The sequence below is a fragment of the Bos indicus x Bos taurus genome, chromosome 3 (assembly GCF_003369695.1).
Source record: "Bos indicus x Bos taurus breed Angus x Brahman F1 hybrid chromosome 3, Bos_hybrid_MaternalHap_v2.0, whole genome shotgun sequence".
Lineage (NCBI taxonomy): Eukaryota > Metazoa > Chordata > Mammalia > Artiodactyla > Bovidae > Bos > Bos indicus x Bos taurus.
Genome location: NC_040078.1, coordinates 7,340,884 through 7,367,773, shown reverse-complemented (window position 1 = coordinate 7,367,773; position 26,890 = coordinate 7,340,884). Strand labels below are relative to the sequence as shown.

The 26,890-nt window shown below is 44.0% G+C and overlaps 1 protein-coding gene across 3 annotated transcripts in view; it reads left to right on the top strand.

Annotated features, from left to right (window-relative positions):
* C3H1orf226 (chromosome 3 C1orf226 homolog) overlaps window positions 1–26,890 on the top strand; it is a 359,296-nt gene that overhangs the window by 79,725 nt on the left and 252,681 nt on the right. For all 3 annotated transcript variants that reach the window (XM_027527372.1, XM_027527380.1, XM_027527363.1), the window contains exon 2: window positions 9,839–9,910. In XM_027527372.1, coding sequence (XP_027383173.1) covers window positions 9,839–9,910 — 72 coding nt within the window. The remainder of the gene's footprint in view (window positions 1–9,838; window positions 9,911–26,890) is intronic.

Genomic DNA, 26,890 nt, shown 5'->3' with positions numbered 1-26,890 from the left:
CACTTTTCACTTGCATGCATTGGAGAAGGAAATGGCAACCCACTCCAGTGTTCTTGCCTGGAGAATCCCAGGGACAGGGGAGCCTGGTGGGCTGCCGTCTATGGGGTTGCACAGAGTCGGACACAACTGAAGCGACTTAGCAGCAGCAGCGGCAGTAAAGAATTACTTGGTGTGAAAAATCGACACATTCGATATCAGAATCACTGATAATAAAAAGTTTCTAGGTTTTAGTAGAAATAGCATTGAATTTGTAGCTCAGTTTGGGTAGTATTGCCTCTTTCAGTATTAAGTCTTTTGAACAATGAACATGGTGAGTCTTTCCATTGATTTATGCTGTTTTGAATTATGATTTATATTTTTTGCTATCTTTATGCTCTCTTTCAGTTATTATTTATAATTTTCAGTGTACATCTTATATAATACTTAATTTTATTCCTACCCATTTTACTTTTTTTGAATATTACAGTATGCTATTGTGAATAGAATTGTTTCCTTCATTTTTAGCTCATTCATTGGTTCTAATAGAGTTTTTTTTGTGTGTGTATTCCTTATTTTCTATATAAAGATCATGTTATCTGTAAATAGATACAGCTTTGCTTCTTTTTTTTTTTTTTCCAGTCTGGATGCCTTTTATTTCTTTTCTTGCCTAATTACCCTGACTAGGACTTCTAGATCAATGTTGAATAGAAGTCGTGAGAGTGAACGTCTTTGGCTTGGTCATGACCTTAGAGAAAAAATTTTAGTCTTTTACCATTAAGTATGATGTTGGCCCTGGGTTTTTTGAAGATGTTCCTTATTGGATTGAGGAAGTTCCCTTTCATTGATAGTTCGAGTGTTTTCATCATGAAAGGATATTGGATTTTTGTCAAATGCTTTTTGTCTATTGGGAAGATCATTTGGTCTTTGTCCTTTATTCTATTAATATGGTATATGCATTAATCGATTTTCATGTATTGAACCAACCTTGCATTCTTGGGATAAATTCTTCTTGGTCATATAATCCTTTTTATATGCTGTTGGATTTGTGTTGCTGGTACTTGAGGATTTGGGGACAGTTGTTAAAGGCAGACGCATATATGGCATTTTGTTATCATCCTTGCTGCTAACGGTAGGAAGTGTTAGAAAAATTCTAAAAGTCAGCCTCAAGAACTCAAAAGTCTTAGCAGTAATCTGGAAACGTTTCTCATGGAGTCATTGCTGATATTAGCTTATCTGTTAAGTGATGTTTATAATGGTTATTCTGAATCTTGAAGAAGTATGTTGGATTCTAGCTCAGAGTCTCAATTATTAAGGAAGAGGATAATATATTTTAGGGCCATTTCTAGTCAAGAAAGAGAAAATAGAGAAAAGATTGGTTTTTAAATGGAGGTACAGGCCAGTTATCTGGAAATTTATCTCAGTTGTGGGGCTTTGCTCAGTGATAAATGACCATTGTACGAGAGATCCTGCATCTCCAACTCCAAGCAGGTTTTTCCTGGTGACAGCCTGTTCATCTAGAGGGAATATGGCCAAGTGTTCACCGCAAACTGAGCCTGTCCTGTGAGGCCCTGTGAGTGCTGTCATAGTTAGCTCCTGCCTGCTGGGAGCGGTTGTGGGGAAAGGGGAGTCTGTCTGTGTCTGTGTGGCTTGGTCACTGGTGACACTCTCTGCTCATGCTGTTTATCCCGTCCTTTCTCTTTGAGCCTGCTGGGGTTGAATTCTTGATTCCATCCTCCCATTAACTCTGTGGCATTTTGAATCGCCTCATTTTGTGCAGAGTCGTTAGTCTTTGAGAATCCAATATGAGATTACAGTAGAGCTACAGGTTCTGCATTTTCAGGGTCTTACACGCCCACAAAACAAGAGCATAATGATGTAAAGAACAGGATCTCTTTATGATTGTATGATTTTTAAAAAACTAACACTTCCACCTGCATTATCTAATTTGGTTCTTATGACAACCTTGACTTCTAGATAGTTCAGGTATACTGTATTCTATGCAACAGACAGGTTTGGAGAGTTTAAATACTTAGAATCTCTCAGGAGAGGTACAGAGTGTTGGTGCTGGGGGATCCTCTCTAGCATCATCCTGGGGTCTCCTCATCTCTGTGTTTCTTCCTTTCCCTGCTTCTCTCCAGTGGTGGGATTAGGTTTCTCTCCTTCAGAAACATTTTCATAATGAATATCTTCAGTTCCATAACTTAAGACATTCAATGAGTCAAATGATGATCCATTTGCTTTTTTCTACAAATCTTCCTGCCCTGACATTTGTAATTGGTTTGCTTTTGACGTCATGATCATTTTGGTGTCCATATACAGGCTTACTTGTCCAGCTCAGTTTGAGTTTAATGCAGTGGACTAGGCCTTATTGAACTGTGGTGTTGGAGAAGACTCTTGAGAGCCCCTTGGACTGCAAGGAGATCCAACCAGTCCATTCTGAAGGAGATCAGCCCTGGGTGTTCTTTGGAAGGAATGATGCTAAGCTGAAACTCCAGTACTTTGGCCACCTCATGCGAAGAGTTGACTCACTGGAAAAGACCCTGATGCTGGGAGGGATTGGGGGCAGGAGGAGAAGGGGACGACAGAGGATGAGATGGCTGGATGGCATCACCAACTCGATGGACGTGAGTCTGAGAGAACTCCGGGAGTTGGTGATGGACAGGGAGGCCTGGCGTGTTGCGATTCATGGGGTCACAAAGAGTCGGACACAACTGAGCGACTGAACTGAACTGAACTGAGGCCTTATTGAGGTGCTGGCTTGTGTTCATCCTGGTTGCTTCTTTTCTACTGAAGTATCAGTGTTTCAGTGCAAGGTAGGGAGACTCACTTTGCTTCTGGTTCTGCCACTCACAAACTGTATTCTGTTCTCTTTGAACCTCAGTTTTCCCTTCTGTAAAATGAAGGGTTGGATCAAATGACCTGTAAGACCACCTAAGCTCTGCTGTTGGGTCTGACTTCCCTAATGATTTTATCATGTTCTTTGTCTCTCTCTGCCTGGCTTACCTGGTTGTTTTACAGGTGATGATTTCATCATCATATGTTAGTGTTGTCAATGATTCTCAGCCTCTCACTGTGCCTCGGGCTTCCCCCATTTTCTTTTTTTCTGTAGGAGAAATAACCTGCTGGCTGAGTAAGCATCTCAGGTGTAAGGGCTGGAAAATACTCCCTGACCAGGATGTAGGCCAGCCCCTGCCCCACGCCTGCATCTGTGATGCAACCAGAGCTCTTAATTGCAGAGCTGAAGCTTTCCATTCAAGAGCTAATAGTTGAAAGACTAGAACAGGTTTCTGTCTTACTGCTTTCTTCTCTTTGCTGTATCATTCAGAGTCCTCATAATAAAGAAAAATAATTAAACCAACCCATCTAAGCTTGTGCTAATGGAGACTAAAAGAACCCATGGGCACATTGCATGGTTCAGCCTCATCCTCTGTTTCTTTTATAGAGTGGCAAGCCATTAGCATAAAGACAAGTCACCACAATTATTTATTTTGCACCCAGTCCCTTAATGTTGAGGAGCAGGAAGGATTCTGCTGTGATCTCCGGCACATTCATCGGCCCCCGCTGAGCCCCTGATCAATAGTGACACAGTAGCATCAGATGGCCTTCAAATAGTACTTCCTTTTTCAGATGGGCTGAGAGAGAGAGGAAGAAATATAAGTGTTTCATTCCTCTTAGACTACAAATAAATAAAGACGTGGTGTGCAGCTGCGTTTCAAGCATTTTGGAAGCTTTTCTGGTGTGTGGGTGTTGGGGGGTAGGGAAAGGGGGGAGAGGAGAACCTCCACTGAGGCTTCTGTCTTGTTGCAGGGGGTGGTGAGAACACTGGCAAATGTCCGTTTGGGCACTTCTCAGTCCCCACTGCCCCTCCTGCGCACGGAACCACCTGGAGAATGGAGCAGACTACACAAGTGGGGAGTGGGACACCCCGAGGCCACTTTGCTTTTTCGTCCCGTTCCCCAGAGCGCTTATTAGAAGGTTATCGGCTGAGTGTGCGCCCTGGAATCTGGGCCCGCTGCTGCCGCTGCAGTTAATGCTGCTTTGTTCAGTGCTAAATGAGGCGAGAACTTTCACCCAGGTCACATTCATAATCCTGCTCAGCAGGACGCTCAGCTGCGCACGGAGAGCGGTTTCTGCAGGCAAGGAGGAACTTTCCCGTTGGAGTTGTTGCGCTGACCCGGGGTGGGTGCGTGTGTGCCAACTTGCTTTAGTTGTGTCGGCCTTTGGACTGTAGCCCTCCAGGCTTCTCTGTCCTTGAGGTTTTCCAGGCGAGAATACTGGAATGGGTTGCCATGCTCTCCTCCAGGGCGTCTTTCTGACCCAGGGATCGAACCCCCGTCTCTTATGTCTCCTGCAATGGCAAGCGGGTTCTTTACCACTAGTGCCACCTGGGAGAACAGGCTTTTCATGCCACTTCTGCCATGAGCTGCATCCTTGGGCAGGTCACCTAACCTCTGTGGGCTGCAGTTGCCCCCACTCATTCAGCAGATACTTGAGTCTTACTCTGCCAGGCTCAAAGGGCTGGGAATGCAGAAATATGAGGGCGGGTCCCAACTGTCAAGGAGCTTCCATTCTAGTGGGCATGGCAGATGGTGACCATGTAAATGAGGCAGAAGCCTAAGTGCAAATCATGTTAACTGCTGGGAAAGATATAGAGTGATGTGAAAAAAATGTAACTTTAGATGAAGTCATAATGGTGAATATTTACTAAGCATTGGCAGGATACCCAGCTGTGCTAAATGCTTTTCACATGTTCTTTCTTAATCTTCCTTTTGTGACATAACCTTGGACATGGTTCCTAAGGTTTCTTTGGATTTGGAATGGTCTGCTCCTATGATTCCAAGGTTTTAGCAACTGATAGAGGGTTGGTTAAGGGACTAACTGAGAAGGGCCATCACAGCTGCTGATTTCTAGATGCAAGCAGAATACTGGATTTCCCATGTGGCAATAGTGGTAAAGAACTAGCCAGTGCAGGAGACATAGGAGATGCGGGTTCAATCCCTGGGTCAGGATGATCCCCTGGAGGAGGCCATGACAACCTTCTCCAGTATTCTTGCCTGGAGAACCCCTGTGGACAGAGGAGCCTGGAGGGCTACAGTCCATGGGGTCACACAGAGTCAGGCACGGCTGAAGCCACTTAGCATGCACCAGATTCCTACTGCTTGTGTGTATCTTCAGAGAGAGGACACAGTGCGGCCAGCAGACTTGAAGGGTATAAGAAGGTAGGCACGGTGTTGGAATTCAAACCTGGCCAGGTTTGGGACCTGAAGGAAGAGAGTTAATAAGAATGCTGACAGCGGAGAGAGTCCTGGACTGGGGGCCAGGAGCTGGGGGTGGGGGCTGGCGGCTTGTCTGCCATCTACCAACTGCTTTAGGCCTCATTGTCAACCTCTGTTATAGGAGGTGCCTCCTCCTGAACCTCACACGGTTGTGCTGGGAGCTGAGGCTGTAGCACTGAGTGGTTTTCACAGAGAAGATGTGAGTTGGGAATGCGGAGATCCAGGGACCATTACATTGTGCCCATTTGGGGGGGCCTTGTCCTTTTACCTAGGAGAATGTGGCACTGTGGTCTTTCCCTGTGGTCTTGCCTTCACTGACGAAAGATTCTTCTGTCTTTTTCTGAACAGTGTAGATTTTTGTTCTTAAGGACAGTTAACGCAACAGGTCTTAAATCCTAAATTCGCCTCTGTTGACGTGAGCAGTACAAGCAGATCGGTGGCTCAGATGGTAAAGGATCTGCCTGCAATGCAGGAGACCTGGGTTCAATCCCTGGGTGGGGAAGATCCCCTGGAGAAGAGAATGGCAACTCACTCCTTTATTCTTCCATTCTGGAATGGAGAATTCCATGGACAGAGGAGCCTGGGGGGCTACAGTCCATGGGGTCACAGAATCGGACATGACTGAGTGACTTACACGATTACATGAGGTGAGCAACTGCCACCTTCTGCCAGACTCCTTGGAGCCTGCTTTGCACATGGGCAGCTGGGGGGTCATCCGAGATCTGAGTAGCATTTATACGTGATTGGGGCTCCTTTTCTGTCAGCAATTTCTGCTCTCTTTCAGGCTCTCTGGTTGTTCACATCTTTGGTGACCAACTTCCCAGGCCCTCTGAGTGAGCATTTTAGCCTAAGCTCCAGGCAGTTGGTGGTGCACTTGTGGGATTGTGCTGTTGGGCAAAACTGCACCAACCAGGTTTTATCTCGTGTGGTTCCCTACTTTCAAGGGTTGATTCCCCACCAATCTCTGCCTGCTTTTGGTCTCTCTCCAGTGCCTTCAAAGTTATTTTTATTATTTCAAGTAATAGACTTAATGTTTTAGAGTGGTTTTAAGATTACAGAAAAATTGGGTAGCAAGGAGGGTTCCCACATACCCCTTCAACCCCCCTGCTCAGTCTCCTGTTATTAATATCTTGCATTAGCGTGTACATTTGGTACAATTAATAAGCCAGTATTGATATTTATTATTAACTAATATATATAGTTTATATATATCCATAGTTCCCTCTTTGTACATTTTATGCAGTTATTTCTTTGTATCTTGTCCAGAGGCCAAGTCTGAGGATACCAGTTTCTCCAGCATCATCACAAGCCGATCATTTGATGTGTTTATTTTTGATTCATACGTAAGCTTTTTCCTGATCTCCGAAAACACTTGACAGAAACCTTTTAAATAAAGGGCTGTTCCTTGAGGAGGGTAAGGGCAGAAAGTCTCACAAGTCAATGGGTGGTGATAATATTCGTGACTGTGTTAAGCTGTTATGTCTTGCTGCTTTTAGTGTGATTCACCAGGAAATACTACAGTTCAGTTTATCACAGTCTTCAGAAATTAATCTCTAGAAAATAGGGTGGAAGCAAGTAAATGAAGAAAAAGCACCCCCCACCCCCCCAAAAAAACTTCCTGAGGTATTAACCTAGCACCAAGGCTGAGGTTTCTCTGGAAACTTACAAAGAATATTTGAAGTCCTTTGGTTAACCTTATTTGCACTTAACTCCTCCTTATCTGGAAGATGAAGCCACAGATAAAACTGACTCATAAATCTTGTATGTTGATTACTTAGTACAATTTGCATCTTCCTTCTTTTTTTTTTTTTTCTTTTCTAGATGATAGTACTCTTGCCTGGAAAATCCCATGGATGGAGGAGCCTGGTAGGCTGCAGTCCATGGGGTTGCTACAAGTCGGACACGACTGAGCGACTTCACTTTCACTTTGCACTTTCATGCATTGGAGAAGGAAATGGCAACCCACTCCAGTGTTCTTGCTTGGAGAATCCCAGGGACGGGGGAGCCTGGTGGGCTGCCGTCTATGGGGTCGCACAGAGTCGGACACGACTGAAGCGACTTAGCAGCAGCAGCAGCAGTGAAAAGGAAGCAAGCCCTGATATTTTTAAACTTAAGTGGTTGCGTGAGCTTCCTGATCTGTCTGGTCTAAGACTGTCTTGTATTTTGCCCAAAATGGAGCCTCAGGGTGGACTGAGATTAGCTGTGGTGTTGGTAATGGTTAGGTATGGAGGTACTTTTTTGTTATGGAGTTATACACATACATAATGGCAGTAATCACTTATCGTAGCCTCTGATTTCTGACCCCGCCTCTGCTTCCCTGAAATTGTTGCTCTGCTTTTTGGTTCGTCATTAGTATGGATGTTTAGTTTTTGATCCCTGCTTCATGTCTCCTTTTAATCTCCTCGAATAACCATAAGGCCTAGCTCTGGTAGAGATGGGTGTCTGCTCCATACTCTCTCTCAGAAAGGCAGATTTGTGATTTTCTTCAGATGGCTGAGAAGGAAGATGAGCGTGTGGTGTGACTGCAAGTGGGATGTGTTAGTGAGCGTGGGATGACCGCGTGCATGCTTCATGTGGGCTGTGTGAGATGAGTGTGTGGTGAGTCATGTGTATGCACGTGCCACATGTGTGAGCATGTGTGCACTGATGTGTGTGAAGGTGTGTGGTGAGTACACGCACACGTGCTGGCTGGCTAATGGCGTGAAGGAGGCACGGATAGCGTGACGATGTTGGGTGTCCTCATGTGAGTGCCTTCACGTGCAGAATGCTATTCCCTGGTTAGGAAACCTCGTCCAGAGCTAGAAAGCCACTTCTCCTCTCTCCTTCCCCCCGGCTCGTTTGGGGTTCTCAGCACCGCCCCTTTCTGAGAAAGGAGAGGGCAGGGATCCGTTTCGGCATCTGTGTTCAGACTGATTGCCAGGTCAGTCTTGACTGTTCAGGGTTCAGGGCAGGAGCCGCCAGGCATGCAGCGCTCGGGAGGGGGGTGTGGAGACTGCCCCCAGCTGCGGGAGGGGGGGTTGCTTTGAACTTGGGCCGTCACAAACCTGGCGTCATGTCATTCCTGGCTGTGTGGGTCACTGACATGCTGGCAAACCATGGGGTCCCGCAGAGCTCAGAGGGGAGCTCTGCCAGCCATGGTTGAAGCTGACAGTGTGCTTAGATCCTCAGGGTGAGGGGGCTTGTTTACCTGCAATGGTGAGGCCGTCCATGTGGGGCCCAGACTTCCTACAGGGGGCGGGGAATCACTGTCTCCAGTGTATTACCACATACTGTGGATCAATACGAGGGGACATCCTTTCCCAGTATTTAGTTTTCAAAACCCTTTTCACTGGGGCCAGCCTCGCTCCAAATTTTAGGCAGTACCTTCTGTTCTCGTAACCACAGGAAGTACGATGACTGTCCTGCACTTCTGTTAATGTGGTCCTGGGTTGCATAGACTTAAATTATCCTGGGGCTATTAATTTCTGGGATATCCTCTGGGCTGTTTTATAGGTGCTTTTAAAAAGGAAAAGGCAAATCCAGTGGGTCAGTGTGGAATAGGGTGGGGCTGTCCTCTTGTTTCATCCTAAGTAATGATATCTAGAAATTATCTATAATTTTGATCCAGTAGTCCCACTTGTAGGAATCTAGCCTGAAGGGCTACCTGGATGAGCTCAGCCATGTGCAGATAAGGAGGTTTGTGGAAGCAATTTTGTAAGAGTGCCCTGGGGAGGTGTCCACCAGTAGCGGAGTCATCATAAGTAATGTGATAGACTTGTATCCATTGGTGGAGAAAGATATCCAAGTAATCTTTAAAGTTAAAAAATCAAGTTGCAGAACAATGTGAGTAGTATTAACCTTTTCACATAAAAGAAATTCCTCTGCATGTCTGTGAATCTGTATGTCCATTAATATACAAAAGAGAGATGTGCTTGAGACCATTGACAGTGCTCTGCATATATCTGCATTATTTGAGTCATGTGTAGCAAAAAATTATATACGATATTAAACAACCTGTATGTCATTTGGTTTAATCAGGTTAAATTTTTAAATGCATAACTAGTCCATTCCTTTTCTCTATTTAGGAAATTGCTCAAACGTCTGAGGTCTCTGTAACATCCAGGGCAAACTCAGTGAAGTTTCATTAATTAAAAAAGAAGTAGATATTATTCTTTTTTATTCTTTTAGATTGCTTTAATGCATGAAGACCAGATTTCTGTAAGAGGTTTATACCTTATCCCACATTATCTTTACTGAAATCCCATTTTACAGATGATGAAACTGAGACAAAGGCAAGCTAGCTTGCCACGAAGATGGTGGAGAATCTTCATACCCAACCCTTTCTGTTTCAGAAGCCTACTTGTTTAACACAGTCCTTGCCTGCCTCTCTGATTAAAAACAAATGAGAAAAGGAAGCAGTCTCTCATGTTGCTTTTTATAAAGTTAGAAGTAGTCAGGAAACATCCTTTTGGCTCTTAATTTCCTTATCTGTAGAATGGGAAGATGAACTTGATGACCTGCGGAGATCCTTCCAGCCCTAACTTTCTGTGATTAGGGACTCTTGCATCCCTCTTCTCAGCGAGTGTTTGCTTCTCTCCCCACAGTACGTTGGAAGTCTGGACGTACCGAGGCCCAACAGCAGAGTGGAGATTGTGGCTGCCATGCGCCGGATCCGGGTGAGTGGCTGGAGATGGGGCTGTGTGGGCCTGGAACCCAGGCATCCTACCTGCTTGCCCTTTTAGAAAGTGCTCAGGGTGCCAGAATGGATGGCTGCACTCTGTGTAAGACACCTATACTGTCCAGGGGAGCTATTCTGAGCTAGGTGGTTGATGTTGCTTAAAGGTCAAGGTTAAAATGGACATATCGATGGCTGGAGGGCTACCGCCCTCTCTGTCTTGTAAACTACCGCTTCTCAAACTGAGAAGCATGCTACCCCTGAGGATGTGGGGTCTGCCAGGGAGTGAGAGGGAGACTGGTGAAGTCATTCAGCTTTTAGTGAAAAGGTTTAGTAATTAGCTGATACTTGGCTCAAAGCACTTTTTAAAAAGTAAAGCATTTTTGTGGTGCATAAAGAAAATTTACGTAAATTTTTAAGAACAAATGTGGGATTTCAACAGAATTTCCTTGGTCAGTTGCTTTAGGCTCTGGACATGTGTGTGCATTCTCTTCTGCTATTTCAGATATTCTAAAAGAGTTTGGTCAACTTTCCAACCTATTGTTTTAGGACCAGAGTCTGTGGTACATGGATCAGAGATGGAATAAAAATTAATTTTGTCTTCTGACCACTGTGAAGGAATTTCCCCATGTACTCTGTTGTGAAACAGAAGAGATCAGATTTATGCAGTTTGAGGGTGGATCTGGCATTGGGCAAATGAATTGGATTGATTTTTTGGAGAGAATTGGTATTGGAGGTGGCTAGATTGGTCACTGAATGCAGCCTGGTTTGAGCTCTTTGTCTTCTAGAAGAATCTGCTCACTTCAGTGGAAAACATATAGATGTTGGGAGCCTCATTTTGCTTTTTGTCAGTTTTTTTTTAGTTAGTTCATCTGAACAACAGAAACCTCAATTCATTGTGTTTTCTCTAAGCAGTTCATCAGCCTGCTTATTTTAGGCTGTTCACTGCTTTGACCCTCCCAGTTCTTCAGCATTTTTTATTGTTAAGTTGAATTTGTTGAAAGTATTTTTAAATACATCAATACTGTTTTTCTTGGATGCAGGAATGAGTCACTTTCACATGAGTTCATTTAATGTTCACAACAAACCGTGAAATGGGATCATGTTACCTTCATTATCTGGATTAAACCGAGGCTCAGAGAGTCACAGAGGTCTTGAATGGTGGGCATGCAGCCTGCATGCAGCCCTCCACTTGGTTTCATGAGAACATGCCTTTGACTTCAGGCCTGGCACTCAGTATTCCCAGACCTCTTCTCTTCCTTCACCTTCCCACTCAGGTAGAGACTGCTGAGGCCTGGCTGGGTGTATCTGGGGTGTTACCCTTGTGAGGATGGGTTATCGCTCTCACCACAGATGTGACCTTGGGGTTTCAACCAAAAGAGTCCCTCTTTTCTTCATACTTAACTAGGACACAGTGACTATGTTGCTTCTACTATTACTATCATTATTAGAGTAATTAATAGTAGCTATCAGAATAATAGCTACTATTCAGCACTTACTGTATGACAGGTGCTTTACTAGGCCTTTTAATATGGAAATATTATTTATTATTTGTAGCTACTCTAGATGAAGTGAGAGTATTGTTTTTATATTTTGTAGATGAGGACATGGAAGCCTGGGGTAATTAATTCTAGATCAAGTTGGTGTCAGTAGTTTGAGCTGGCATCCACACCCAGAACTGTGCTGCTCCCTGCTTTGGGTGATGACTCCCGCTGGAGAACTGAAAGGTCGGGACTGGAACATCCCCATTGAGGGAGTCAGTGGCAGAAATCCAACTTTGTAGAAGGAATGAAGGTACCGGCAAACAGCATCTTGAAGCAGAGGTGGGCTGTGGTGTCTGGTGGCGCTGGCCATACACGGGATCTGGAGCCCTTGGGGCTGGAGTGTGGCCCTGTCTCCTCTCCCTCAGCACCTGTCAGCCCAGCGGGCCATGTGCCAGCAGCTCTGTTCCCTATGACCTGCTTCCAGTACTTAATGAGCAGCTCATTAAATTAGAGGGAGGAATTAATTGGCCAGAAAGCTGTTTGGTCTGGCTGTCCGGTCACTTGTTTAGTCTGGCCACCAATGAGAACTCTGGGTGTGTGTTTTACCCTGAACCCCCCAATTCACCGCTAGGTCCGGGGTGCTATTTTCTTTTCTTCCCTCCCTTTTAGAAGCTGTTTTGGCTGTAATTACAGTTGTCAAGAACCAGAGCATGTGATTTCCGTGCAAAGGACTGTTCCTGACTTCGTCCTTTTCTGTTGAATGGTGCCAGGCTAACGTTGGGCAGGACATGCGGAGTTTGGTTCCTGGGTGCTCTTGTGGACTCTCAAGATGCAGGCCTCCAGCTTGGTGCCAAGCAGCGGCCCATCCTCAGAGGAAAGCAGTTACTCTAAGGACCTTGGTGCCTTACGTCTGTGAAATGAGTTGTGCCATGCCAGGCCCTTTAGACGGAGAAGGCAATGGCACCCCACTCCAGCACTCTTGCCTGGAAAATCCCATGGATGGAGGAGCCTGGTGGGCCGCAGTCCACGGGTTGGCTAAGAGTCAGACACAACTGAGCAACTTCACTTTCACTTTTCATTTTCATGCATTGGAGAAGGAAATGGCAACCCACTCCAGTGTTCTTACCTGGAGAATCCCAGGGACGGGGCAGCCTCATGGGCTGCCATCTATGGGATCACACAGAGTCGGACACGACTGAAGCAACTTAGCAGCTCCTTTAGATGCCAGTCTTCCTGGACAGGACAGTGGATGAAGCAGTGCAGATTGTCTGCATTTCCCAGAGAGGGAAGCACTCAGTGGAGGGCTTGTCCTGGGGTGACCAGACTCACCTTCCGAGCTGGGGCTTCAGCGGCCATTTGGAGTCCTGTTCCTGCCCCCGTGTCACACCTGCAGTGCTGACTCCAAGCTGACTAGGTGGACTGTTGATTTGACTGATGCTTTTCCTTTTTCCCCATTTCTCAAGGTACTCTCACCATATAGATTTTCTTTTAAAATTTATGTTATCTGTCTTCGGCATCTTTTTATTTTTCATGTGCTTGTGAAGATTTTTTTTTTTGTGGAGATTAAAAACACATGACATTTTGACCATTTAAAAGTGTATAATTCAATAGTGTTAAGTATATTTACACTGTGTAACACGTCACTCTGAAATTTTTGCAAAACAGACTGTACCCATTAAACACTGATTCTCCCTTCCTCTTCCCACAGCCCTTGGCCACCACCTTTATATTTTCTGTGTGTACAATTTGACTGTTCAGATACCTCATATATATGGAATCATACTGTATTTACCATTCTGGCCTGGCTTATTTTACCTGGCACAATGTTCATAATGTCCATCCATGTTGTAGCACCTGACATTTCCTACCTTTTTTGGCTGCATAGTATTCAGTTGTGCCCAACTCTTTGCGACCCCATGAACTGCAACCTGCCAGGCTCCTCTGCCCATGGGATATTCCAGGCAAGGATGCTGGAGTGGGTTGCCATTTCCTTGTCCAGGGGATCTTCCGAACCCAGGGATTGAACTCAGGTCTCCTGCACTACAGGCCGATTCTTTTCTGACTGAAGCTACCAGGGGTGTATACAGTTGAATGTGTATAGCACATTTTCTTTATCTGTTTATCCATTGTACGCTTGGGCTTCTTCTAACTTTTGGCTATTGTGGCTAGTGTGAATAATGCTTCAGTGAACTTGAATATGCAAATTTTTCTTTGAGATCCTGTTTTGAATTCCTCTGATGTATATTCAGAAGTGGGATTACTGGGTTATATGGTAATTCTTTTTTAAAACTTTCTGAGGCCTCTCTGTACTGTGTTCTATAATGGTTGCACCATTTTTGATCCCCCAGCAGTATAATTTTTTTTTTTTCCTCAGTAACATGTGTATCTGATTGGGTAGTGGCTTTTCAATAGGTGAGTTTTCTTTTTTCTGGTAAGGATTTGTTGGGATGGGAGCCGTTAAGCAGTTGGAGTGTTCATGGGTGGTTTCAGGGAGCAGAACATGGATTCATAATGGATTGCCAGGCTGCTTGCTGTCACAGGGACCCCCTGGCTGAACTACCCTATGCCAGAGTGTGGGAGTTCCTTATACTGTTCTTCTGAGGGCAGGATCTGGGGGTGTGAATGGTTGTAAGTGCAGCCTTAGCACAGGTGGCATGGTATGAGTTGGCACATAAATGGATGAATTCATCAGCATTTCTTAGAAGGCCTCCCCTGAATTGAGCACCTTCACCTTCTGCTTCTCTAACACTCCAGGCAGAACCACTTCTGGCCCTGCCAGGCCCTGCCCTGGTCACCCAGACCCCCTCTGCTTGGCTGCACAACTGTTGGTCAGGCTCTGGTGACCAGCGTGGCGTGTTCCCGGTTCACATGTGTGGAGCCCACTTAGAGTGGAGACCACGCAGGTGAGAGCCTAGGACCTGCGAGGCAGTGGAGGAAGAAGTAAGGAGCAGGAGAGCCAGCCCTGCCCAGCTGGGGAGGGTGGTCAGCACTTCCTCTTGCTCTGTGGCTAATAGCGATTATTCGTGTGTATTTGTACCTTGTACACTTACAACTTTTAACCTTCTTTCACATATGTTATATCATTTGGGGCTTCCCTGGTGGCTCAGATGGTAAAACATCTGCTTGCAGTGCAGGAGACCTGGGTCAGGAAGATCTGTCCTTGGGTCAGGAAGATCCCCTGGAGAAGGGAATAATCTTCTTACTGCTGTTCGATGAGAGGCAGAAAGATGGGACAGGGAGGAAGGAAGGAAGGGGACCCTTGGCACAGGCACATGCTGTGCTGATGATTCAGTATTCTGTTGGGTGCTGCTATTCAGCAAAGGGCAAACTAGACACATGAATATATTATTAGTAAAAGGGTAAGAGGCTAAGCAAGTGTGTAACTGGGAGGTATTACCCAACTTGGGGGAGACAGGGAAGGCCCCTGGGTTACTGAGGGTTGGAATCAATGATCAGTAGATACTGCAGCCAAATGACCCCAGAGACGAGACTATTGTGGCTCAGGGAGGACTTGCATCTCCTGAGGGGAGGTGGCCACATCACACTGTACTGTCTTTGAACCTCAGCTTCCTGGCTTAATGCCTGACCATTAGAACACAGTAGTGTTTTGTGAATGAATGAGTGACTTAAATGTTTTCCTCAATAAAATGTACTTGATTAAACTCAGTCTATTGTGTACTTCAAATACACAGAATCATAACACACCATTCATTGTTTGATGTGACTGTAATTGCAGTTTATCAGTTTGTCCATCAGATTTTACAGAGGCCCAAGGTCACACAGGAGGAAGACCCAGATCTTCTGATGCCCAGCCCAGTATGCTTTCCACTGCAGAGTGAGGCCAGTGGAAATTCACTGCACATTTTTTGGTTCCTTGTTTTCTTTGGATGGCTTCTAGGAATTTCCATTGATTAATTGCGAGTTGGGATGGATTTGGGGACACTTTGTCAAACTGAGTTGGAATGAACTGCAGCTGTGGGTAGTAGCAGTTTTTTTTTTTTAATTGGAGGATAATTAACGGTATTATGGTTTTCGCCATACATCAACATGAATCAGCCATAGGCATACATGTGTCCCCTCCCTCCTGAACCCCCTGCCACCTCCCTCCCCACCCCATCCCTCCAGGCTGTCGCAGAGCACCGACTTTGGGTGCCCTGTGTCACACGTCAAACTCCCACTGGCTATCATTTTACATATGGTGACGGGTATGTTTCAGTGCTGTCCTCTCAAATCATCCCACCCTCTTCTTCTCTCACTGAGTCCAAAAGCCTCTTCTTTACATCTGTGTCTCCCTTTTGAACCTGCTTTCTGGTTGTTTCCTTTTTCAGGATTTGGCACGTTCCCCAAGGTTGAGACCCTTGACACATAAAGACCACGGTCTGCTCCCTTGTTTGTTGTACTCGTAAGAAATCTTCAGTTTCTGTTATTTTCTGTATTAGGTTACTGTTGCTGCTGAAACAAATCAACGCCGTCTGACTGATGTAAAACAAGGCAAGCTTATTATCTTACAGTTCTAGAGATCAGAAGTGAGTCTTATGGGACTAAAATAAAATTGCATCAGCAGGGCTCTGTTCCTTATGGAGGGTCTAGGAAAGAATCTGTTCCTTGTCTCTTTCAGCTTCTCGAGGCCACCTGTGTTGCTTGGCTTGTAGCCTCGTCACTCTAAACTCTCCTTCCATCACCATGTCCCCTTCTTTGACTGTGACCCTCTTACCTCCTCCTTATCAAGATCCTTTTGATGACATTGGGCCTATATGGAGAATTCAGGATAATCGTCCCATCTCACAGTTCTTAAATGACTTCTTCAAAGTCCTTTTGCCATGTAAAATAACACGGTCACAGGTTCCAGGCACTGGGATACGGACACCTTTGGGGGCCCGTCATTTCACCCACCACACCTGACTTGTCTGCTGTCTACCAAATAGGATACGCTAAGTGATGGAGGCCAGACCAAACCAACAGGCCCTCTAATTTCCGATCACGTACTTTACCCACTGCCTCACATTAGGCTGACCACATGTTCTCCTCTGATCTCAGTGATGACCCAGGTAGGGAGGAAGCTTAAGAGATATTCCCTGGAAGCGCTGGATGATTCTCCTGCTCTTTGTCTGCTCAGATGTTCAGTCGTGTTTGACTCTTTGTGATTCTGTGGACTGTAGCCCACCAGGCTCCTCTGTCCATGGGATTCTCCAGGCAAGAATACTGGAGTGGGTTGCCATGTCCTTCTGCAGGGGATCTTCCTGACCCAGTGATTGAACCTGTATCTCCTGCATTAGAGGGATTCTTTACCGCTGTGCCACTTGGGAAGCCCTGCTCTTTGTCTACCAAGGATCCAGAGGTCTGAGAAGATGCCAGCTGGACAAAGACAACAATGGAAGAGGGGGTATGACTTTAAAAAAAATTGCACAACTTAGAATGACTCACAAAGTTCAGAGAAGTTCTGTGAGCCCACAGTTGGTCTGGCGCAGTGGGATCGCTTGCTTGGAGGTTAATGGTTCAAAGTTGAACAGTGGCTGGTCATACTGAAATCAGGCTACTGACTTTGCACCATTGGGTCTGCTGTGTGAATAGGTGAATCTGGTGGCCAAATATTTAGCATAATTTTCAAGGCCTTTGTTCCCAAATACTAATACCATTCCCTATCATTGCACTTTTTAGATTCCTCAGGAAGGCAGCACTGTGTAGTCAAAAGAGCTCTCAGTGAAGAATGAGAGTTGAGCTTGCAGCCCCTTGACGTGTAAACTTGGTGAGGTACTGACTGCCATTAATTTCCGTTTCCTTGTTTATAAAGGGGAAAGGGTGATACTTGTTGTTTTCCCTGGTGCTATTGTTGAGTCTGGGATAATACATGAAAAACTACTTTATAAACCAAAAAGGATTATTTATACTCATCAGTGTCATTTTGACACCTTCTTCTGGGTTTCAAAGCATTTCATATGGATAAATACCCTGAGATGCTGAACTGCTTCGTCTAGCTTCTTTTAATAGCCAGCATCTTTTTCCAGATTTCGGTGGCAAGCCTTGCTTCCTTGGGAGGCTTCCCCCACTAGATCATTTTGTCCTCTCACATGGTCTCATGGCAGCACACCTCTCTCTTTTGTAGCACTTGTAACAACTATATTCCCAGAGTCTGGCAGGATGCCAGCCTTTGCTCAGTAGACTTTTGTTGAGTGACTGAGAAAATTAATCTTAGCTGATAGCCATGTGAGCAAAAAAGCAGTGAAACCCAGTGAGGCTCTACTGAGGGGCTGGGGCGCCAGGGAGTGGGGAATCTGCAGTGAAGTCAGACCTGACCTGCTTTGTCACTTGCCAGGGACACTGGTGTGTGGAGAGCCAGGCTGGGCTCCAGAGTGGCAGCTGCTGTTCTGTCACTGCCTCCCCTTGGGAACCTGTTGTAGCTGCTGGAAGGGAAGCCTCAGGTGGGGAAGGGTAGAGGCATCTTGCTGGACCTTCAGGGCTGGAGAGAAGGTGGCTGTCTTTGCGGCCACAGACCAGACTTAGGCCTGGTAAAAGCCCAGGGGCCTGAGCCCTGCAGAACTGTGGTGCAGCCTCCCAGAGGCCATGCGGCCTGCCTCTACAGGCTGTATGCCTGCAGCTGGATGCTCTCAGATGTGTGGTCCCCATCATGGCTCCTCCACTGTGGTCCACAGTGTGGCCTGTGGGCTGGGTGAACACTCAGCCACCCTGAAGATAGCTCTCACCGTAGTCCAGCATGGGATCAGTTTGCTGCTGAACAGGGACTTGATCTCTCAAGAGGGACTGCTTAGGAGTGGTGTGGTCAGTGGCCTAGAACAGAATGGGCAGGTGACCAGGATATGGCCAAGCCCTCCCTGCTCCTGCAACTCCCTTCCAGTGGTGCCGCCTCTTCCAGAAATTTCTCTCAAGAGAACCAATAGATGTAAAATGGCCCTCGATGCTCTTGGGAGAAGATCCAGGGACTGGGGGACACAGGGGCTTCATGGAACAGTGGCTGGAGTTACGAGTGCCGTATAGCTGCGTGTTTCCCTCCCCACATGCATTCAGCCCCTGCATGTGGCTGCCTCATACATTTGTGGCCTCCTTATACATTTAGCCAGGAAATCTATGCTTTACCCTTTCTGGAAGGCTTTGTCCAGAAAACATTTTGTTTGTTTGCATAACTCTCCCCCTCAGCAGCTACCCTCAGCATCATTTTCTCTCTTGCCATTAATTGTTTTCCTTTTCTTTCCAAGTTCAGAGTTGGCAAGGTTGCCTCTGAGCAGCCTAGATTGTAACACAGGCCTCCCTCTGATTACTCTAGCATGGCCCTGTTAATTTCCTATTGCTACTGTAACAAATTACTGCAAACGTAGTGGCTTAAAACAAAGCAAGTCTATTATCTTATACTTCTGGAGGTCAAAAGTCTGAAAGGAGGCTAAAATCCAGTTGGTAGGGCTGCTTTCCTTCTGAGGCTCTAGGGAGAATCTGTGCCCTTGCTTTTCTGGCTTCTAGACGCTGCCTGAATTCCTTAGTCCTTGGCCTGTTTCCATCTTCAAAGCCAGCAATCACATCTGACCTCTGACCCTGCTGCCTCCCCCTAACACGCGTAAGACCTTGGTCATTACATTGACTCTTCTTCCTCCTCCTGACGATCCAGGAAGACATCCCTGCCTTGGGGTTTTTAATTTAACCACAGCTGCAGAGTCCCTTTAGCCATGTAAGGTAACATAGTCACTGGTTTTGGAGATTAGGTTGTGGACATCATGGCGGTAGTGGAGCAGGGACGGGTGGTGTGGTGGTGACATTATTCTGAAGATTAGACTTGCAGCAGGGATTGGAAAGATTCCCCCCCTTTACTGGGGCACTCTAGTATTGGGGCCATAAGTACTAAGTTCACATCCTCTTCCTTCTGTTGACTAGCTGAATGATTTTGGATGTGTTTCTTGCTCTGCCAGTCTTTAATCAGTAAAGTTGGGATAGCTTCAGTTCAGTCACTCAGTCGTGTCTGACTCTTTGCGAGCCCATGGACTGCAGCATGCCAGGCCTCCCTGTCCATCACCAACTCCCAGAGTTTACCCAAGCTCATGTCCATTGAGTCAGTGATGCCATCCAACCATCTCATCTTCTGTCATCCCCCTTTCTTCCTGCCCCCAATCTTTCCCAGCATCAGGGTCTTTTCAAATGAGTCAGCTCTTCACATCAGGTGGCCAAAATATTGGAGTTTCAGCTTCAACATCAGTCCTTCCAATGAACATTCAGGACTGATCTCCTCTAGAATGGAGTGGTTGGATCTCCTTGCAGTCCAAGGGACTCTCAAGAGTCTTCTCCAACACCACAGTTCAAAAGCATCAATTCTTCTGCCCTCAGCTTTCTTTATAGTCCAACTCTCACATCCATACATGACTACTGGAAAAACCATAGTCTTGACTAGACAGACCTTTGTTGACAAAGTAATGTCTCTGCTTTTTAATATGCTGTTTAGGTTGGTAAAACTTTTCTTCCAAGGAGCAAGCATCTTTTAATTTCATGGCTGCTGTCACTATCTGCAGTGATTTTGGAGCCCCCCAAAATAAAGTCAGCCACTGTTTCCACTGTTTGCCCATCTATTTGCCATGAAGTGATGGGACCGGATGCCATGATCTTAGTTTTCTGAATGTTGAGTTTTAAGCCAACTTTTTCACTCTCCTCTTTCACTTTCATCAAGAGGCTTTTTAGTTCCTCTTCACTTTCTGCCTTAAGGGTGGTGTCATCTGTATATCTGAGGTTATTGATATTTCTCCCGGCAATCTTGAATCAAGCTTGTGCTTCCTCCAGCCCAGCATTTCTCATGATGTACTCTGCATATAAGTTAAATAAGCAGGGTGACAATATACAGCCTTGACGTACTCCTTTTCCTATTTGGAACCAGTCTGTTGTCCCATGTCCAGTTCTAACTATTGCTTCCTGACCTGCATTCAGGTTTCTCAAGAGGCAGGTCAGGTGGTCTGGTATTCCCATCTCTTTCAGAATTTTCCTCAGTTTATTGTGATCCATACAGTCAAAGGCTTTAGTGTAGTCAGTAAAGCAGAAGTAGATATCTCGGCAGATATATTTTTCAGTTTTATGTGAGTGCGTGCAAAGCGCTGAGCAGAGTGCCTCACACGTGGATGGTGCACCACATAATAATCCCCTTCTTTCCCTTCTAATTAATGTGTATTGGGCAGGGCAGTGGGCTTAGAAAACCATACAAGTTGGCTGTCAGACACACTTAAGCACCCGGTAAATGTTAGCTATTAAAGGCATCAATTTTGTATGCCAATTACTTTTTCCCCTTAGTTTGTGGGTAAGTGTTTCTCAAAATGGGTTCTGTGGCTATCTTGCAATTTAAGGATGTTAGTTTCCAGGGTCTGAGTTCTTTATAAGAATTTTAAAATTTCGTGTTGTCGTTTGAGTCAATAACAAAGTGAAATAAGCCTATTGCAGTCTTTTGGAAGGGCCATATTATGCCCGAACGCTGCCAACTGATTTTATCGTCTACAGTTCTGCTTGTTTTCTTGTGTTGGCCCCAGAAAGTTCTTTTGTAATCGTGCACTGAAGAAAAGTTTACCATATGGCTGTAGTGAATTCCCATAAAGCAAAGGACCATACCTTGTGGAAGTGAGCTTTCGCACTGGTGGGAACAGACTAGCAGAAACACGGAGCCAGCTCACGGAGTGCAGGGCTGCAGGCAAGGCTGCGATGCGGCCGCGCTCCCCGGGTGGCTTTCTGAGTTGCTCCTGGCTTGTGTGACTGGCATTTGTTCTTATTAGTTCTAATATCTCTTCTGATTTGTTGGCTCCTGTGCTGTGCTGCTTGTCAAAATACTATCACCCAAGTGTGTGTCTGCTGGACTCAGTAGAACTTGGGTAAAGTACTCACAACATATTGCTATTGTGAGAAGGGGTGTAGTTTTAGTTAAATAAGAAAATCTTCTCTGACATAAACATTTTTACTTTAATTTATTGGTTATATAACTTGTGTTTAATTTATAAATTTGTAAAAAGAACCTGTATGTATAAATAGTTTATATCCAATTTTATGTCTTACATATTTAAACAATTATGTATGATTTGCCAAGAGTTTTTTGGTAACAGCTTTATTGAGGCATAACTCATATATACTGCAACTCATCCATTTTAAGCATATAATCCAATGGTTTTTAGTATTGTGCAACCATCACCATAATCAATTTGAGAACATTTTTATCACCCCACAAAGAGACTTTGTACTTCTTAGCCATCACCTTCGAATCAGCCCCAAATCTCCCATGCCAGCCCCAGGCAACCTCTAGTCTACTTTCTGTCTCTATGATTTGTCTGTTCTGGATGTTTCATGTCAATGGCAGTCGTATGATATATGGTCTTTTGCATATGGTTTCTTTCACTTAGCATAATGTTTTCGAGGCTAGCTATAGTATGACATGTATCAGCATTTCTTTTCTTTTTATTACTGAATGATATTCCATAGTATGAATATACCAGCTTCCCTTGTGGCTCAGATGGTAAAGAATCTGCCTTCAGTGTGGGAGACCTGGGTTCGATCCCTGGGTTGGAAAGATCCCCTGGAGAAGGGAGACGCCCCACTCCAGTATTCTGGCCTGGAGAGTTCCATGGACTGTGTAGTCCATGGTGTCGCAAAGAGTTGGGCACAACTGAACGACTTTCATTTCACTTCATTTCATTTATTCACTCAAATGCTGAGCATTTGCAAATTTTTTTTTCTTACAAAGAGGCCTATACTTTATTAAATTTTAGAAAGCATTTGATGTGGATTGAGGAGTATGTTACAGTTGTCTTCTTAGCCAAAGGAAACAAATAGTTGGTTTCTTCGGTAATCTTGGCCAAGGCATTCTCGTCAATATAAAGAATAGTGTACTGATACAAGAACTTATTTTTTTTCTCCAGTCATTAAAAAAGTATAATGAACATTGGGTACACATATCTCTTTGAATTAGTGCTTTCATTTGCTTTGCATAAATATTCAGTGGAATTGATGAATCATGTGCTAGTTCGGTTTTTAATTTTTTGAGGACCCTCCATACTTTTTTCATAATGGCTGTACCAATTTACATTCTCACCAACAGTGTGCTCTTAGAGTTCCCTTTTCTCTACATTCTCATAGCATTATTTACAATATCCAAGATCTGGAAGCCACCTAAGTGCCTACCAACTGATGAATGGTTAAATGTGGTTTATATACTTTGCAATAGAATATTGTTACAGCCACAAAAATGAATGACATCTTGCCACTTGTGACAGCCTGGAAGGACCTGAAGGGTATTATACGAAATGAAATAAATCAGAGAAAAGCAAATATTGTATGCTTTCCCTTATACGTGGAATCTAAAAAACCAAACAAACATATATAATAAAACAGAAACAGATTCACAGATACAGAAAAGAAGTTAATCTTTGCTAGAGGGGAAGGGGCTGGAAATAGGTGGAGGGGACTAAGAGGCACAAACTACTGGGTATGTATTAGATTGATACAAAAGTAATTGTGGTTTCAGACCATGAATTTTAGATCATAACTAGGCTCAAACACCTGTTTATTAATCAAAGCAGGAACCATTACAGTCAACACATTTTTGCCAACAAGAAATGTTTGTTTTTTTTCTGTAGCTTAAAAAGACTTGCTTTGGGATTCGATAAACCCTTGGAAAGCATTTTCTGCCGTCTGCTGGTCGAGGAAGCTTTTTTTCTGCAGAAAGTTGTTGAGATGCTTGAAGACGCGGTAGTCAGTTGGCCAGAGGCCAGGTGAAGGTGGCCGATGAGGCAAAACTTTGTAGCCCAATTTGTTCAACTGTTGATGTGTTGGTTGTGCGATATGACGTTGAGCGTTGTCATGGAGAAGAATTGGGCCCATTCTCTTGACCAACGCCAGCTGCAGGCATTGAAATTGTTGGTGCATCTCATTGGTTTGCTGAGCATGCTTCTTGGATGGAATGGTTTTATTAGGATTCAGAAAGCTGTAGTGAGACAGGGAGCAGACCACCAAACAGTGACGAGGACCTTTTATTGGTGCAAGTTTAGCTTTGGGGAGTGCTTTGGAGCTTCTTCTCGGTCCAACCACTGTGCTGGTTGTTGCCAGTTGTCATAAAAATCCACTTTCTGTGTCATGATCTGATTGAAAACTGGTTCATTGTTGTGTAAAATAAGAGAAGAGGACACTTCAAAACAGTGATTTTTTTTTTTTTCAGTTAGCTCATGAGACACCCACTTATCGAGCTTTTTCACCTTTCATATTTGCTTCAGATGCCGAATGACCATAGAATGGCTGAAATTGAGTTCTTTGGTAACTTCTTGTGTAGTTGAAAGAGGATCAGCTTCAGTAATCCTCTGACTTGGTCATCGTCCACTTCGACAGCTGGCCATTGAGTGCCTCATCTTCAAGGGTCTTGTCTCCTTTACAAAACTGCTTGAACCACCACTGCACTCTACGTTCTTTAGCAGTTCCTGGGCCAGATGCATTTTCGATGTTGTGAGTCATCTTTGCTGCTTTATGACCCACTTTGAATTTGAATAAAAAAAAACTCTTGAATTTGCTTTTTGTCTAACATCATTTCTATGGTCTAAAATAAGTAGAAAATAAACAGCAAATGATAAGTCATTAGCCAAAAGCATAAAGCTAGAAGTGCTCATTAAAATGGTGTATAACACAACCATGTTTATTTAAGAATGTATTCTAATATCAAATGGCAAAGTTCAACAGTGCAATACTGCAATTACTTTTGCACCAAACTAATAATACCATAAGTCACAGGAATGTGATGTACAGAACAGAAAATACAGTCAATAATAAGAACTTTGGTATATAATCTATAAAGATAATAAATCACTAAAAAAAAAATTGACTTTCTTTTTTGAGCCAATATTGTTTTGGACTCTGGGGATATAACAGTTTACAAAGCAAAGTTCCTGTCTGCACGGAGGTTATATTCTGGTAGCTAGGATGAAGATAAATGAGGAGACAATACATGTAAATTGTTGGCAGAGAAATAAAGCAGAGCATGAGGTTCGACAGTATCAGGAGGTACGGGGTGAAAGCTTATATGAATTGTTGGAAAAGGCCTCTAGTCTAGGGTGACATTTGACTCTCTAGAGATGTGAGTGTGACCTAGAGAGGGAGCAAGCAAGCCGTGTGAATATCTGGAGGAGGCCTCTGGACAGAAGGAACAGTAGGTGCAAAGGCCATGGGGCAGAAATGGGCTTTGCAGGTTCGAGAAATAGCAAGTAGCACAGTGTGGCTGGACACTCAAGAGTCCAGGTGGGAATGGTAGATTATTTCCAGGAGTTTATTCCTAGGAATCACGTATCATGTGAATCTGGTTCGCTTATTACCTGCTGAATGCTTGACCACACATGAGAAAATGCATTTATTTTCCCCCCAAGTCTGTAGCATATTGAAAAGTCACTCTGCGAAGAGCTTTGGTTCTCCTCCTGAGGTGAACAAGTTTGGAATGATTTTAAAACAGGGACAGAGCTGCTAAATGCATTAATCTGTACATAGAGAAAGAGTTAGCAAGAATCAGTTGTTATCAAAGCTAACACATGCTTGCTTTTAAAGAAGGTGACTGACTTTATTACAGCCGTTTATGCTCAAGAGTAAGAAATAATGTAATTGAGCTTCCGTGGGAGCATTTGAGTATTACCTAGCTCAGCCCAGTTTCTTGTGCTGACATGATGTTCGGGGGTCTTCTTGAAGCCAGTGATGTTTATCCATCACATCAGGAGGACATGAAGAACCCGGTTCATATGGTAATTCTATTTTTAGTTTTCTGAGGAGCCTCTATACTGTTCTCTCTAGTAGCTGTACCAATCAAGATTGTAGGAGGGTTCCTTTTCTCCACATCCTCTTTAGCATGTTTTATTTGTAGACTTTTTAGTGATTGCCATTCTGACTGGTATGAAGTGGTCCTCACTGTAGTTTTGATTTGCATTTCTCTAATAATTAGCGATGTCGGGCATCTTTTCGTGTGCTTACTGGCCATCTGTTGTCTTCTGCCCATTTTTTGATTGGGTTGTTTTTTTGATGTTGCATTATATGAGTTGTTTATATATTTTGGAATTTAAGCATTACTGTATAATTCAGCAACCCTATGCCTGGGAATATATCCAGACAAAACTATAATTCAAAAAGATATATGCACCTGTATTTTCAAAACTTGGAAACAACCCAAGTTGATTGATAGATGAATGGATAAAGCTGTGGTGCATATATACAATGGGATACTACTCAGCCAAAAAGAACAAAATAACGCCATTTGCAGCAACATGGATGCAACTAGAGATTATCATGCTAAGTGAAGTAAGTCAGAAAGAGAAAGACAAATATGATGGTATCACTTATATGTGGGATCTAAAATATGGCACAAATGAACCTGTCTACAAAACAGAAGCAGACTCACAGACACAGAGACCAGACTTGTGGTTGCCAAGGGGAGGAGGCAGTGGCTGGGGGTTAGGGTTGGTAGATGCAAACTATTACATTTATAATCAATAAACAACAAGGTCGTAATCTATAGCACAAGGACGTATAGTGAATATACTGTGATGAACCGTAATGGAAAAGAATATAAAAATGAATGTATATGTGTATATAACTGAGTCACTTTGCTGTATAGCAGAGATTGGCACAATATTGTAAATCAACTATATTTCAATAAAAAAAGTAAAAATAGACAATCTCTCAAAGAACAGAACCCTCGTTCATTACTGCTGCATTCACCATCTCTGGGGACCTATCTGTTCATGTTACTGCCGTTAGTAACAGGTTGCACTGAACATCCACTCCTTGTTTTGATAATGTCTGTGCATTTTAAAAAGAATATCCATAATGTTTATCATTTTAACCATTTTAAAATGTACAATTCCGTGACATTAAATAATTCACAATATTCTGTACCTATTGCCACTATCTATACCCCAGATCTTTTAATCATCTCCAGCATAAACTCTATACCCATTGAATAACAACTCTCTCTCTTTGCTCTCAGCCTCTGGTAACCTCTTCCGTGCCATCTGTCTGATTTTTGCCTGTTCTAGATTCCTCATATAAGTGGAATCTCAGATAATATTTGTCCTTCTCTCTCTGACTTATTTTACTCAACATGATGTTTTCAAGCACCACCCATGTTGTAGCATAAATAAAAATTTTATTCCTGTTTTTATGGCTGAATAGTATTCTCTTCTGTGACTTTTTGCACTTAGCACATTATGCAGGCACTGGCGTGTGGCTATTTCCTTTTGGGACCGAAAGCAGTGTATTGCAGGAAAGGGATGCATAGTCATGGAAGAAACACGTGCAGCAACAAACCCTGAGGACCTGGACCGCTGGAAGGAAGCCTCTTCTGTCCCGGCTGAAAGGCTCAGTCCTCACTTAGGTAGTACTTCATAGTTATTAAAGTCAGTTTTCATGTCCATTGTCATCTAATGTCTTCAGTAACTTTTTATAAAGTTAGACAGTTAAGGCAGATATTATCCCTGTTTTGTTACAGATAAGGGTCCTCAGAGTGAAATGAC